Source organism: Chiloscyllium punctatum, chromosome 2 (assembly GCF_047496795.1).
Source record: "Chiloscyllium punctatum isolate Juve2018m chromosome 2, sChiPun1.3, whole genome shotgun sequence".
Taxonomy (NCBI): domain Eukaryota; kingdom Metazoa; phylum Chordata; class Chondrichthyes; order Orectolobiformes; family Hemiscylliidae; genus Chiloscyllium; species Chiloscyllium punctatum.
In genome coordinates, this window is record NC_092740.1 from 886,725 (window position 1) to 899,562 (window position 12,838).

Sequence of the window (12,838 nt, forward strand, 5' to 3'; positions counted from 1 at the left end):
GGTTTCAGGTGAAAGGGAAAGATTTAAAAAGGATTTGAGGGAGAACATTTTCACGCAGAGAGTAGTGCATGTGTGGAATGAGCTGCCAGAGGAAGTGCTGGAGACTAGTACAATTACCACATTTAAAAGGATGGGTACATGAATCAAAAAGGTTTAGAGGGATATGGGTGAAATATTGGCAAATGGGACTAGTTCAGATTGGAATGTCTGGACAGCACTGACGAGTTGGACCAAAGGGTCTGTTTCTGTTTCTGTGCTGTATAACTCTATGACTGTATAAATTAATATTAGCAAGCAAAATGGATTCAAGAAACTTAAGGGACCAACATCCAACAAATCCTCTGAACTTGATTCCCAATACTGTTCGATTCTTGAAATACATCATCAATACGTTGGCTGAGATTTTCCAAAATTGACTAGATTCTGGAGTGGTTTTACGTGGCATATGCATAACTCTTAACTCTTAAACACTAGACAATGGCCGATAAAGGAAATAAAGCTGTAGTTTGCTTAACCATTCTATCCAAAGTTGCCTAGAGGGGGTTTGCTGATGACCACAAGAGCAGTGTGAATGGGTTCAGTTGGTACAGGCATTTCTGACTATTAACAAGTTCTTGAGGCAGTACTTCTCTTGAGATAATAACACATGCAACATCAAAAGCTGCCCTGAACAAGCTTCTCGTAAGACAGCTCCAATCCACTGCCATCTTGTGACTAATGGCTGAAATGCAATCACATAAATTACTTCAGGAATGCAAGCTGAAATATAGAGTCATACAGCACTGAAAGAGACTCTTTGGTCCAACCAGTCCATGCCAAACATAATCCCAAACTAAACTAGTCCCTGAAAATCAGTGAAAGTATAGAATGATCCTGTAAAAATGGGAAAATTGGTCCCCTGACCTTAACTAACTGTCCACCTATCGTAAGGAATCTAGGACGTACATGATAAGGTTCCTCTCTTCCGCATTAGCTGGACTATTACTTACAATTCTGGGTCTCACATACTAGATTCATAGATTTATACAATGCAAAAAAGGTCCTTTGGGCGATCGAGTCTGCACCAACATAACTACCATTAAAGATGCAAGAATCCCAATTTCTTGTACTTGTCCCATCACCTTGAATGTTGTGATATTTCAACTGTTCATCCAAATATTTTCTAAAGGTCATAAGGTTTCTGGCCTCCACTATTTTCCTAAGCAGTGCATCCCAGATTCTCACCAGCTGCTGAGTGAAAAGTTTTTTCCCAAAGTTTTTTTTTGCTAGGAAGTATGTGAAGGGGCAACACAGTGGCTCAGTGGTTAGCACTGCTGCCTCACAGTGCCAGGGACCCAGGTTCGATTGTATGGACGATCTGTATGGAGTATGCACATTCTTCCTGGTTTCTGCCAGGTGCTCTGGTTTCCTGCCACAGTTCAAAGATATGACAGTTGAGAGGATTGCCCATAGTCTCCAAAGATGTGTAGGCCAGGTGGCTTAGCCATGAGAAATGCAGGGTTATGGGTGGGGGCTGGGTTTGAATGGGATGCTGTTCATTGGGTTGTTGTTGGCTGAATGGTCTGCTTCCACACCACAGGGATTCTAGGACGTGAGAGAGAATGTAAAAGAGGTTTATGAGACTGACATTTTCGCAGTGAGCTCAAATTCCTCCTCAGCCGTAATATGTCAAATCTCTTAGGCTCAGGATGATTGAGTGTATGAGAGTTAGAGAGTCTATCTGACTGAACAAATATGTACAAATTAGTATGTGAGTGAGTGCTGGGATTGAGATTGTGTGAGTAAATGGGAGAAAGTCTGTGAAAGGAATTCTGGCATGTTTGTGTTTGTGGGAGACAGTGAGAATTCTGGGACTGGGATTGAGTTTGATAAACACACACCCTGACTTCCCTCCTCATCAATTTCCTTTTCCAAAATAAAGTAAACTGAGATGGGAAGTAATTCCAGACTGAAAGGCAATCCACTTTCAAACCATCCCTTTGTATGAATCCACCAAGACTAGTCTGCAAGATGACCCACCAGAGGTGAATGTAAAATCCATAATAGTTAATGTCAATTCCATATCTCAGGGCTGGTTCCATCCTCTTCCTTGGTGTAGTTAATGTGAAAATTCTTTTTGAAAAGATACCTTTGATCAATACTGTTATCCTGGTTGATGCTTTATAAGAGTAAAGTTTATAAATTACATTTTCTTTTAAAAATCAGTTTATTGCTTTACATTGATTTACTTTTTGAAATTCATGTTTAATTTTTTTATCAAATTTTATCTTTCCCCCTCAGTATCTAGACATCTGGACAGCTAATCTTGGAGAAACCCTGTGTGAGGGAGCTCACAGCGAAGGAGTAGCTAAGTGGAAGTTTTGAAGTGTAACCTTACCTTTTTTGTAAATCTACAATAGTGAGTACAATAAGTTCTTTTTTGATTATATGTTATATTGAGATCTGTGTCTTGATTAAATTTTTAAAAATATATATCATAAGTTAGCCTGGAGCAGTATTTTTAGAGCTGTAAGAGAGTGCTATTTTCTGTGTCTGTAGTTTGTTGAGGTGTAAAGGGGGAGTTTCCACATTACTGATGATTATGTCAGCAGGAAGTGTGTTTGGCTGCGAATCCTATCGGGTCGCATCGGTTCGAGCAGCAGTTAGAGGCAATAAGGAATTTACAGGAGCTAAGGGGTGTGATGGATGGCAGTTATAGGAAGGGAGAAAAGCCGCAGATACAGTCAGGTAGACGGGCTTCTCTCCAGGAAAGGTATGAGAGGGAGGCAGGTAGTGCAGAAGTATCCTGTGGTTATCCCCATTTCAAACAAGTATGCTGTTTTGGAAAAAGTAGGGGGTGATAGACTCTCAGGGGAATGTAGCACGAACAGCCAGGTTTCTGGTACTAAGACTGGCTATAATGTAACAAGGAGTATGGCAGGTTCCAAGTGATTGATTGTGATAGGGGACTCTCTAGTTAGAGGCACAGAGAGACGTTTCTGCAGCTGACAATGAAGACGGCACGGTGGCTCAGTGGTTAGCACTGCTACCTCACAGCACCAGGGACGCAGGTTCAATTCCAGCCTCAGGCGACGGTCTGTGTGGAATTTGCACATTCTCCCCTTGTCTGTGTGGATTTCCTTCGGGTGCTCTGGTTTCCTCCCAGAGTCCAAAGATGTGCAGGTTAGATGAATTGGCCAAGCTAAATTGCCCATAGTGTTAGGTGCATTAGTCAGACGGAAATGTGTTAGGGTGGGTTAATCTTTGGAGGGTTGGTGTGGACTTGTTGGGCCAAAGAGGTAAGGGCTTGATTCCACATTGTAGGGAATCTATTCAAATCAAAATGGTGTGTTGCCTCCCCAGTGCCAGAATCAAGGATGTCTCAGAGAGGATGCAGAATATTCTCCTAGGACTGATGGACGAGCAGGAGGTCTTTGTATACATAGGAACTAAGGACATAAGAAGAGAAAAGAATGAGATTCTGAGAAGAGAATATAGGAACTTAGGCAGGAATTTAAAACGTTGGTCCTTGAGGGTAATAATATCTGGATTACTCCTGTTGCTATGAGCTAGTGAGGGTAGGAATAGAAGGATAGAGCAGATGAATGCATGGCTGAGGAGCTGGTGCATGGGAGAAGGGCTCACATTTTTCGATCATTAGAATCTCTTCTGGGGTGGAAGTGACCTGTACAAGAAGGATAGATTGCATCTGAATTGGAAGGGGACTAATACTGGCAAGGGAATTTGCTAGAGCTGCTCAGGAGGATTTAAACTAGTAAGGTGGTGTTTGGGGTGGGGGGGGGGAGGTGGAAGAGACCCAGGAAGATAGTGAAGAAAGAGATCTATCTGAGACTGTCACAGTTGAGAAAAAGAACAACTCAAACATTCAGGTCAGGCAGTCACAAAGCAGAGAATAAGATAGGACAGATAAATTAAACTGCATTTATTTCAATGCTAGAAGCCTAACAGGTAAAACTGATTAACTCAGGGCGTGGTTGGGAACATGGGACTGGGATATCACAGCAATTACAGAGGCATGATTCAGGGATGGACAGGACTGGCAGATTAATGTTCCAGAGTACAGGTGCTTTAGGAAGGATAGAAATGGGGTTAAGAGAGGAGGGGAGAGTGGCGTTTTGATCGGGATATCATTACGGCCGTACAGAGGGAGGATGTTCCTGAGAATACGTCCAGGGAGGTTATAACTGAGAAATAATAAAGGGGTGATCACCTTATTGGCATTGTGCTATAGATCCCCCAACAGTCAGCGGGAAATTGATACACAAATTTGTAAGGAGATCTCAGTTATCTGCAAGAATAATAAGGTGGTTATGGTAGGTGTTTTTAACTTTCCAAACATAAACTAGGACTGACCTAAAAGATAAAGTTCTAAATTGGTGGAAAGTGTTAGGCAAGAACTTTCAAAAGTTGATTGGGGGCAGATGTTTGCAGGCAAAGGAATGGCTGGAAAATGGGAAGCCTTCAAAAATGAGCATGAGCTAAAGAGAGTCCAGAGACAGTATATTCCTGTTAGGGTGAAAGGCAAGGCTGACAGGTGTAGGGAATGCTGGATGAATAGAGAAATTGATGTTCTGGTCAAGAAAAAGAAGGAAACATATGTCAGGTATAGACAGCAGAGATAAGGTGAATGCTTAGAACAGTATCAAAAGCCTTCCTGAAGTCCATTTCAATCACGACCACCAGTCTGCCCTCATCAATCCTCTTCATTACTTCTTTAAAAAAATTCAATGAAGTTGATGAGACACAGTATAAAGGCAGCATGAGTATGCTTAAGAGGGAAATCAGGAGGGCTAAAAGGGCACATGAGGTAGCTTTCGTAAACCGGGTTAAGGAGAATCCAAAGGGATTTTATAAATACATTAAGGACAAAAGGGTAACTATGGAGAGAATTGGGCCCCTTAAGGATCAGCAAGGCTGCCTAGGTGTAGAACCACAGGAAATGGGTGAGAAATTAAACAGGTATTTTGCATCAATGTTGACTGTGGAGAATGATATGTAAGATATAGAGCATAGAGAGATAGATGGTGACATCTTGAAAAATGTCTATATTACATAGGAGGAGATGTTGGATGTCTTACAATGCATAAAAGTGGATAAATCCCCAGGACCTGATCAGATATACACTCGAACTCTGCGGGAAGCTAGGGAATTTATTGCTGGGCCCCTTGCTGAGATATTTGTATCATCGCTAGCCACAGGTGAGGTGCCAGAAGACTTTAGGTTGGCTAACATGGTGCCACTATGTAAGAAAGGTGGTACGAAAAGCCAAAGATCTATAGACCAGTGAGCTTGACATCAATGGTGGCAAGTTGTTGGAGGGAATCCTGAGGGACAAGATTTACATGTATTTGGAAAGGCAAGTACTGAGTGGGATAGTCAACATGGCTTTGTGTGTGGGAAATCATGTCTCATCAACTTCATTGAATTTTTTTAAAGAAGTAATGAAGAGGATTGATGAGGGCAGACTGGTAGACATGATTGAAATGGACTTCAGGAAGGTTTTTGATAAGATTCCAAGTGGTAGATTGGTCAGCAAGGTTAGTTCACATGGAATACAGGGAGGTCTAGCCATTTGGATACAGAACTGGCTCGAAGGTAGAAGACAGAGGGTAGTGATGGAGGGTTGTTTTTCAGACTGAAGGCCTGTGACCAGTGGAGTGCCACAAGGACAATTTCCAGTAGTTCAAACGCCTTACATTCTCATAAGACAAAGAACTGCTAATGTTGTAGATCTGAAACAAAAATCAGAAATTGTGGTGAAACTCCGCAGGTCTGGCAGCATCTGTGGGAAGAAGCAGAGGTAACCTTTGAGTTCGGTGATTGATGGTTCTGACTAAGAGATATCAGACCCAAAATGTTAAACTTCATTGGTAGGGGTAATCGACAATCATTAAGGAGTAGAAGCATTGTGCATTTATGGAATGAGCTGCCAGAGGAAGTGGGGGAGGCTGGTACAGTTACAACATTTAAAAGTCTTCTGGATGGGTATATGAATAGGAAGGGTTTAGAGGGATATGGGCCAAATGTTGACAAATGGGACTAGATTAGTTTAGGTTACCTGGTTGACATGGTTGACTTGGAAAAAAGGGTCTGTTTCCGTGCTGTGTATCTCTACGACTCTACGACTACTGTACCCACACTCATTGATGTATAATAGGAATAAGTATGTGGGGGTAAAAAACAGATGAAGTATACAGCAAATATTTCAAATTTAAAAAGTAACAATTTCTGACTAGCCTCTAATACGAGAAAACACAAGCTAGCCAACATGATCAGGTTAAATGCAGATAGCACAAGAGAGTGATTGAAACAGAGGGTGGATTCAATTTGGTATTCATCCATGTCTACATCTTGGTCTCACTGTCTATGGGCTTCTCGTTGTCATTGTCCTGGCAGATAAGTTGGTAGGGTTTCTTCATTTCATTTTCCTCAATGACAGAATTGCAACCCTCAGCATCCATTTTCTGAAGCTCATGACGTGAGAGGTGCTCCACAATGCCAGCTCCCAATGAGTCTCCTAGAACATTGGTTGTGGTGCGCAGTCGATCTCTACAAAATCAATTAACAACATACACATCCATCAACATGTGTAATAGACATAGCCACGGAAATGAGAACATTAGTTAACCATTGCAGTGCATGAAGTATTTAGAAAATATGAAAATAAGAGCAGGTTGGCAGCATGTGTGGGAAGAAAGCAGAGTTAACATTTTGGGTCTGGTTCCTCTTCATCAGAACCATCAGTCATCGAGCTCAAATGTTAACTCCGCTTTCTTCCCACGGATACTGCCAGACCTGCTGAGTTTTGCCAAATTTCTGTTTTTGTTTCAGATCTACAATATTGGCAATTCCTTGTCTTATGAGAATGAGAGGGGTTTGAATAGCTGTACCTAGTCAAGAGAGTACAATGGGAGGGCAAACAAATGATGGAGCTGTCAGTATGGTAGAAATCAAATCTATTTAGATGGAGATGAAAGATAATGAAGGTTCAATCACATAGATGGGGCAATCTACAATCATTCAGGTGTAGATGGAAGATGGAGGAAAAATATCACCAATATATCTGTTTTTTTCCATTATTCCTAATTTCTTTTTGTGATGATGCTGTCACTTTAAGAAGGTTATTTTGTCCTTGGATTTTTTGAAGAAAGGTTGTAAAGGCAGAGATGCTGAAGGGTCTAGTTCAACAATGGAAGGGGAGTAGCCAGTTCTCCCAGTTTAGGTTTTTTCTAGTTTGTTTTTAGCTATAGCAGTCACATGATGTGAGAGTCCAGGGGAACTGTATGCTTCATTTTCCAGTGTAATTCAAAATATTTTCTATGTTGCTTCTGAAATCCTATGCAATTTCTTTTCCTATTCTTTTTTAGCAACTCTTGTGATGTGTTTTGTCACAGAATCATAGAATTATTATAGTGCAGAAGGAGACCATTTGGCCCATTCTGTTGCACCGGTTGAAAGAACAATTGATCTGCAGCCTTTCTTCTGTCTTCTTCCCTGTAATCCTTTTCAGGTAACAATCAAATTCCTTTTTCAGCACTTCAGTTGACACACATTAACTACAGAGCATTCCAGATCCTGATTGACTGAATGAAGAAGTGTTTCCTTGTATCACTTCTGCTTCTTTCGCCAATAACCATAAATCTGTGATCTCTCATTCTTAATCCTTTCTCAAGTGTGATTGTTTCTCCCCAACTAACTCTGTTCAAACCCATCGTGATCATCAAAATCTCTATCAACTCCCTTTTCAGCATTTTCTCCAAACTGTCTTTATAACTTCAGTCACTCTTTGTTAGCCTTTTGTTATTCTTTGTGTCATTGCCAAACACCTGGATGTCTGCTTTACTTTTACCTTTTTGTTTGATTTTTGTGATTGTTATGTTGCCCCTTACCTCTTTGGTTTTCCAAAAATGTCTTTATTAACAAGAGCTATTGTCCCTTAGAGGCGTAAATTGGCTATGTATAGTATTAATTCTTTAGTAGCACCTTCCACTGGCTCCATGATCATCAGGAACATCCTTCTCACACTTATTGTGTCCAGTCCTTTTAGAATTTTATAAGTTTCTATGAGATCACCCTATATTCTTCTAAAGTCAATTGAATATAGTTTAAACCAATCTTCACAAATCAGACCTGCTATCACAGGAGTCAGTCTGGTAAACCTTTGCTTACCTCCCTCCATAGCCAAAACAACCTTTCTCAGGTAAGGAAACCAACACTGCACACAATACTCCAATTGTGGTTTCACCAGGGCCTGACATAATTACAACAAAACACCCCTGCTCCTGTACTCAAATCCTCTCATTACGAAGACTGACAAGTCATTGCTTTCTTCATTGTCAGCTGTATTTGCATGTTTACTGTGACCAAGTGGTGTACACGGTCACCAGTGTCACTGCACCTCCTCTTTCCCAAACCGTCACCATTCAAATAATAATCTGCCTTCCTGTTTTTGCTCCCAAAGTGGATAACCTCACACTTGTCCACATTATACTTCATGTCCTCTGCATTTACCCACTCAGTCAGCTTGTCCAAATCACACCCAAGCATCTCTGCATCCTCCCCACAGCTCACCCCCCCTCCCAGCTTTATGACATTTGCATACTTCGAGATATTACATATAGTTCCCTCACCTACATCACTATTTTATATCGTGAAAAGTTGTATCCTAGCACTGATCCCTGTGGTACCCACTAATCACATCTGCTTCTTGGAAAAACACCAAAATTAATTCTACTCTTTGTTTCTGTCTGCCAATTAATTCTTTATCCATGTCAATACCATATCCACAATCCAGTGTTTTTTTAATTTTACATGCTAATCTCTTTCGTAGGATCTTATCAAAAGCTTCATGAAAGCCCAAGTAAACCTGATGTACTGGTTCCCCTCTTTAACTCAACTAGTTACCTCGTCCAAAAACTCCAGGAGACTTATAAAGAAACCATAAATCTATCCAATCCTGTCGTTTTTTTCCAAGTGCTCTGCTGTTAAATCTTTTATGGTGGACTCGAAGATTTTCCTCACTACTGGTTTTAAGATAACCAGTCTTTAATCCCTGTTTTCTCTTTACCTCCTTTCTTTAAACAATGGAGTTATATCAGCCACTCTCCAATCCATAGGAATTGTTGCAGAGCCTGTACAATCTTGAAAGATGATCATCAATGCATCCACTATTTTAAAAAATTCATTCGCAGGATAAGGGCACCATTTATTACCCATCCCTAATTGCCCAGAAGGCAGGTAAGAGTCACCCACATTTGGGCCAGACCAGGTAAGGATGTCAGTTTCCTTCCATGAAGGACATTAGTGAACCAGATTTTTTTCTCAACAATCAACAACAGATTTATGGTCATCATTAGACTTTAATTCCAGGGATTCTTAATTGAAATTCTATCATCTGCCATGTTGAGATTCAAACCCAAGTCTCCAGAATATTTTCTGGGTCTCCAGATTAGCAGTCTAGCAATAATGCCATTAGGCCATGGCCTCCCCAGTAACCAGGGCCACTTCCTTATGGGATGTAGATTATCAGGCCCTTGGGCTTTATCTGCCTTTAATTCCATCAATTTCCTTAACACCATTTCCCTGCTCATACTGATTTCCTTCAGTGCATCCTTCTCACCAGACCTCCCAAAATCACTGAGGTATTATTTGAGTCCTCCTTTGTGAAGACAGAACCAAAATATACATTTATTTGGTCAGCCATTTCTTTGTTCCCCATTATAATTCATCAGGAATTTGCCTTGGATGGAGCATTTTATGGATATGACCGTAAAATATTTGAACAGAATTAGGCCATTCGTCTCATCAAGTCTGCTCCGCCATTTGATTATGGCTGATGAGCTTGGGTTGTTTACTTTGCACCAGAGAAGGTTGAATGGGGAGCTGAAAGAGGTGTACAAGTTTATGAGGGGCTGAGCATGGTGAAGAAAAAGCAACTGTTCCCCTTAACTGAAGTGTTAATAACAAGGGTGTATAATTTTAAAGTGAAATGCAGGTAGTTTAGTGGGGTTTTAAGGAAACATTTTGTCAGCCAGAGAGTATTGGCAGTTTGGAACGCTCTGGCTAGAAGGGTGGATGGGGTGGCAAACCTTTGAAAAAGTTGGATGAGTAGTTGAAGTATCATGACATTCAAGGCTGTGGGCCTAGTGCAGGAAAGTCTAGCGTAGAGAGTCTATTTTTAGTGGTACAGACTTGATGGACAAAAGGCTCTCTTCTGTACTGTATGATTCTATAATTTATTGAAGGGAAAATGAGGCAAGCATGATGGAGAAAGAAATGGGAGTAAATGTGCTGAGAGAAGATTTGTATGGATCATGAAGAAAAGCATGAACTAGTGGACTGAATGGTCTATTTCTGCAAAACATGTCAGTAAACATATACGCACAGGAACCAATCCACTGCAATGATCAGAGTGATGTCGTCTGTTGGAAGTCCAACCGATGTCAGTACAATCACCATGGTAACCAGGCCTGCCTGTGGAATGCCAGCAGCACCAATACTAGCAGCTGTGGCAGTGATACTGGTTTGAAGAGAAAAAGAAAGGCATTAAGCAATTTGTCCAGAATAATTCATATCAAATCTAACATCGTAAAATTAAATTGAGTCAGACTGCTGGGGATGGAGTGGACTTCTTCACAATGGCAAACATTACATAAAACCTGTAACCACTGCCCTCACATCAACTATTCACAGAGTTTCAGAAGAATTGATTTTTTTTTAGATTAGATTACAGTGTGGAAACAGGCCCTTTGACCCAACAAGTCCACACCGACCCTCCAAAGAGCAACTCACCCAGACCCATTCTCCTACATTTACCCCCTTCACCTAATACTACGGGCAATTTAGCATGGCCAATTCACCTAACCTGCACACTTTTGGACTGTGGGAGGAATCCCACGCAGACACAGGGAGAATGTGCAAACTCCACACAGACAGTTGCATGAGGTGGGAATTGAACTCAGGTCTCTGGCACTGTGAGGCAGCAGTGCTAACCACCGTGCCGCCCACATTGGACATAGTTGGTCCCACCTAATTACCCAAAGCAATTCAAGGTGGCTATTGATGCAAGTGATATGGGTGTCGGTGTGCTCTTACAAGACAACAACATGAAGATAGGAGGACCGATTGGGTATTTCTTAAGGAAACTGAATATTCATCAACAGAAATATTCTACAACTCAGAAGACCTTCAATTTGGTTTTGGCATTACAACATTTATATTCCCAGTAATGTGTTTTATATAATTGTATGTACTGACCAAAACCCATTAAGTTCTTAGAAAAATTTAAAGACAAATATATCAGACTGTTTATATTGACCTTATTATTCTGATTTGTTTACAATGAACATAGGCATGAGAAAGCCAGTTAGCTACACCAGCAAACTCAAATTAATTCCACTGCCCGCTTTCTTCCTGTGGTCTTGTATCAATCCCAAACTAATCTCGTTACTCTATTCTGTCCCCTAGCCCCGCATCAACATCAAACTAAACTCTTGTTCCTTCTTTCCTCAGACCCCTGGATCAATCTCAAACTAATCCCACTGACCGATTCTCTCCCCATCATCCTGCATTATAAAATCACAGAATAACTGAATTGTTATACCACAAGTTTGGCAATTTGGCATTTCTTATTCATTCTTACCCCCTGAAAGACCAACCCAGCTAGTCCCATGTCTTATCTCTGGCACTACTGGTGCCATGTAGTAAGAGATGCCAGCAGCTAGCATCTGGTTCTGCTGGGATCTTCTTTGGGTACATCTGCTACCACCAATCCTCCCTGTATAAAATCAGTTTAGAGGGCTAACTTGAAGTGTTAAAGGATCGTGCACAATATGTCTTTGGCAGATGAGGCACATATATAAGTAACAAGAAGTAGTTTATTACATTGTAGTGAGATAGATTCTCAGACTGGTTAACTACACTAAGGGCTGAACCCTCTGGGTTTTTTTGGCTATATGTCAGATTCATCGGGTTTCACAGGTTTCTCTCCATGAGACACAGCAAGATCTCACTTCACCAAAAGTGTCTTATTAACTGCCTACCCTATTTTCTGATGGACCCCCTTCCCATTTACTCCCAGAAGAACTTTCAACTTGTCTGATGTTTGCTGAAAGATTGGTATCCCTGGCACCTGCACCAATTTTAAAGGCTACTAATGACTAATCCACTAATGACAATGTCAGCCACTTTCAATCCCTCCCTGTCCCTCATTACAGGAGAAAACAGCTCAGAAAGTACCAGGACAGATGGTGGGCTGCCCAACATTTGGGTCCTCACCCAGTCCGAGGAGAGAATTTTGTCCCTCACAGGAGAATACTGGAACTACACTTGCGGGAATGATGAGATATACACAAACTGACTAAGTGCTATTCTTCATTCCACTTCAGCTTTCACATTGACCCTGCTGGCAATGCCATTCATTGCATACCACTTCTAACCATCAGCTGTGACGCCCTCTCTCACTTGAGTCTTGCATCTCTGGGACACCTGCACCAATCAACCCCACCACTCCGTGGCCGAACATTTCAACTTCCCCTCCCACTAGGATGAGGACATGCAGGTCCTGGGCCTCCTCTATCGCCACTCCCTCACTACCCGACGCCTGGAGAAAGAACGCCTCATCTTCCGCCTCGGGAGCCTTCAACCCCAGGGCATCAATGTGGACTTCACCAGTTTCCTCATTTCCCCTCCCCCACCTTACCTCAGTTCCAACCTTCCAGCTCAGCACCGTCCCCATGACCTGTCCCAACTATCAATCTTCCTTCCCACATATCCACTCCACCTTCCTCTCTGACCTATCACCTTCACCCCCACTTCCATCCAACTATTGCACTCTCAG

At 41.6% G+C, this 12,838-nt stretch overlaps 1 protein-coding gene across 1 annotated transcript in view; it reads right to left on the reverse strand.

Annotated features, from left to right (window-relative positions):
* Positions 1-5,492: 5,492 nt before the first annotated feature.
* The window catches only part of slc1a3a (solute carrier family 1 member 3a), a 249,089-nt gene continuing 241,743 nt past the window's right edge, over positions 5,493-12,838 (reverse strand). The window contains exons 9-10 of the mRNA XM_072592761.1: positions 10,385-10,519; positions 5,493-6,549 (exon numbers count right to left, since the gene is read on the reverse strand). Coding sequence (XP_072448862.1) covers positions 6,345-6,549; positions 10,385-10,519 — 340 coding nt within the window. The 3' untranslated portion in view covers positions 5,493-6,344. The remainder of the gene's footprint in view (positions 6,550-10,384; positions 10,520-12,838) is intronic.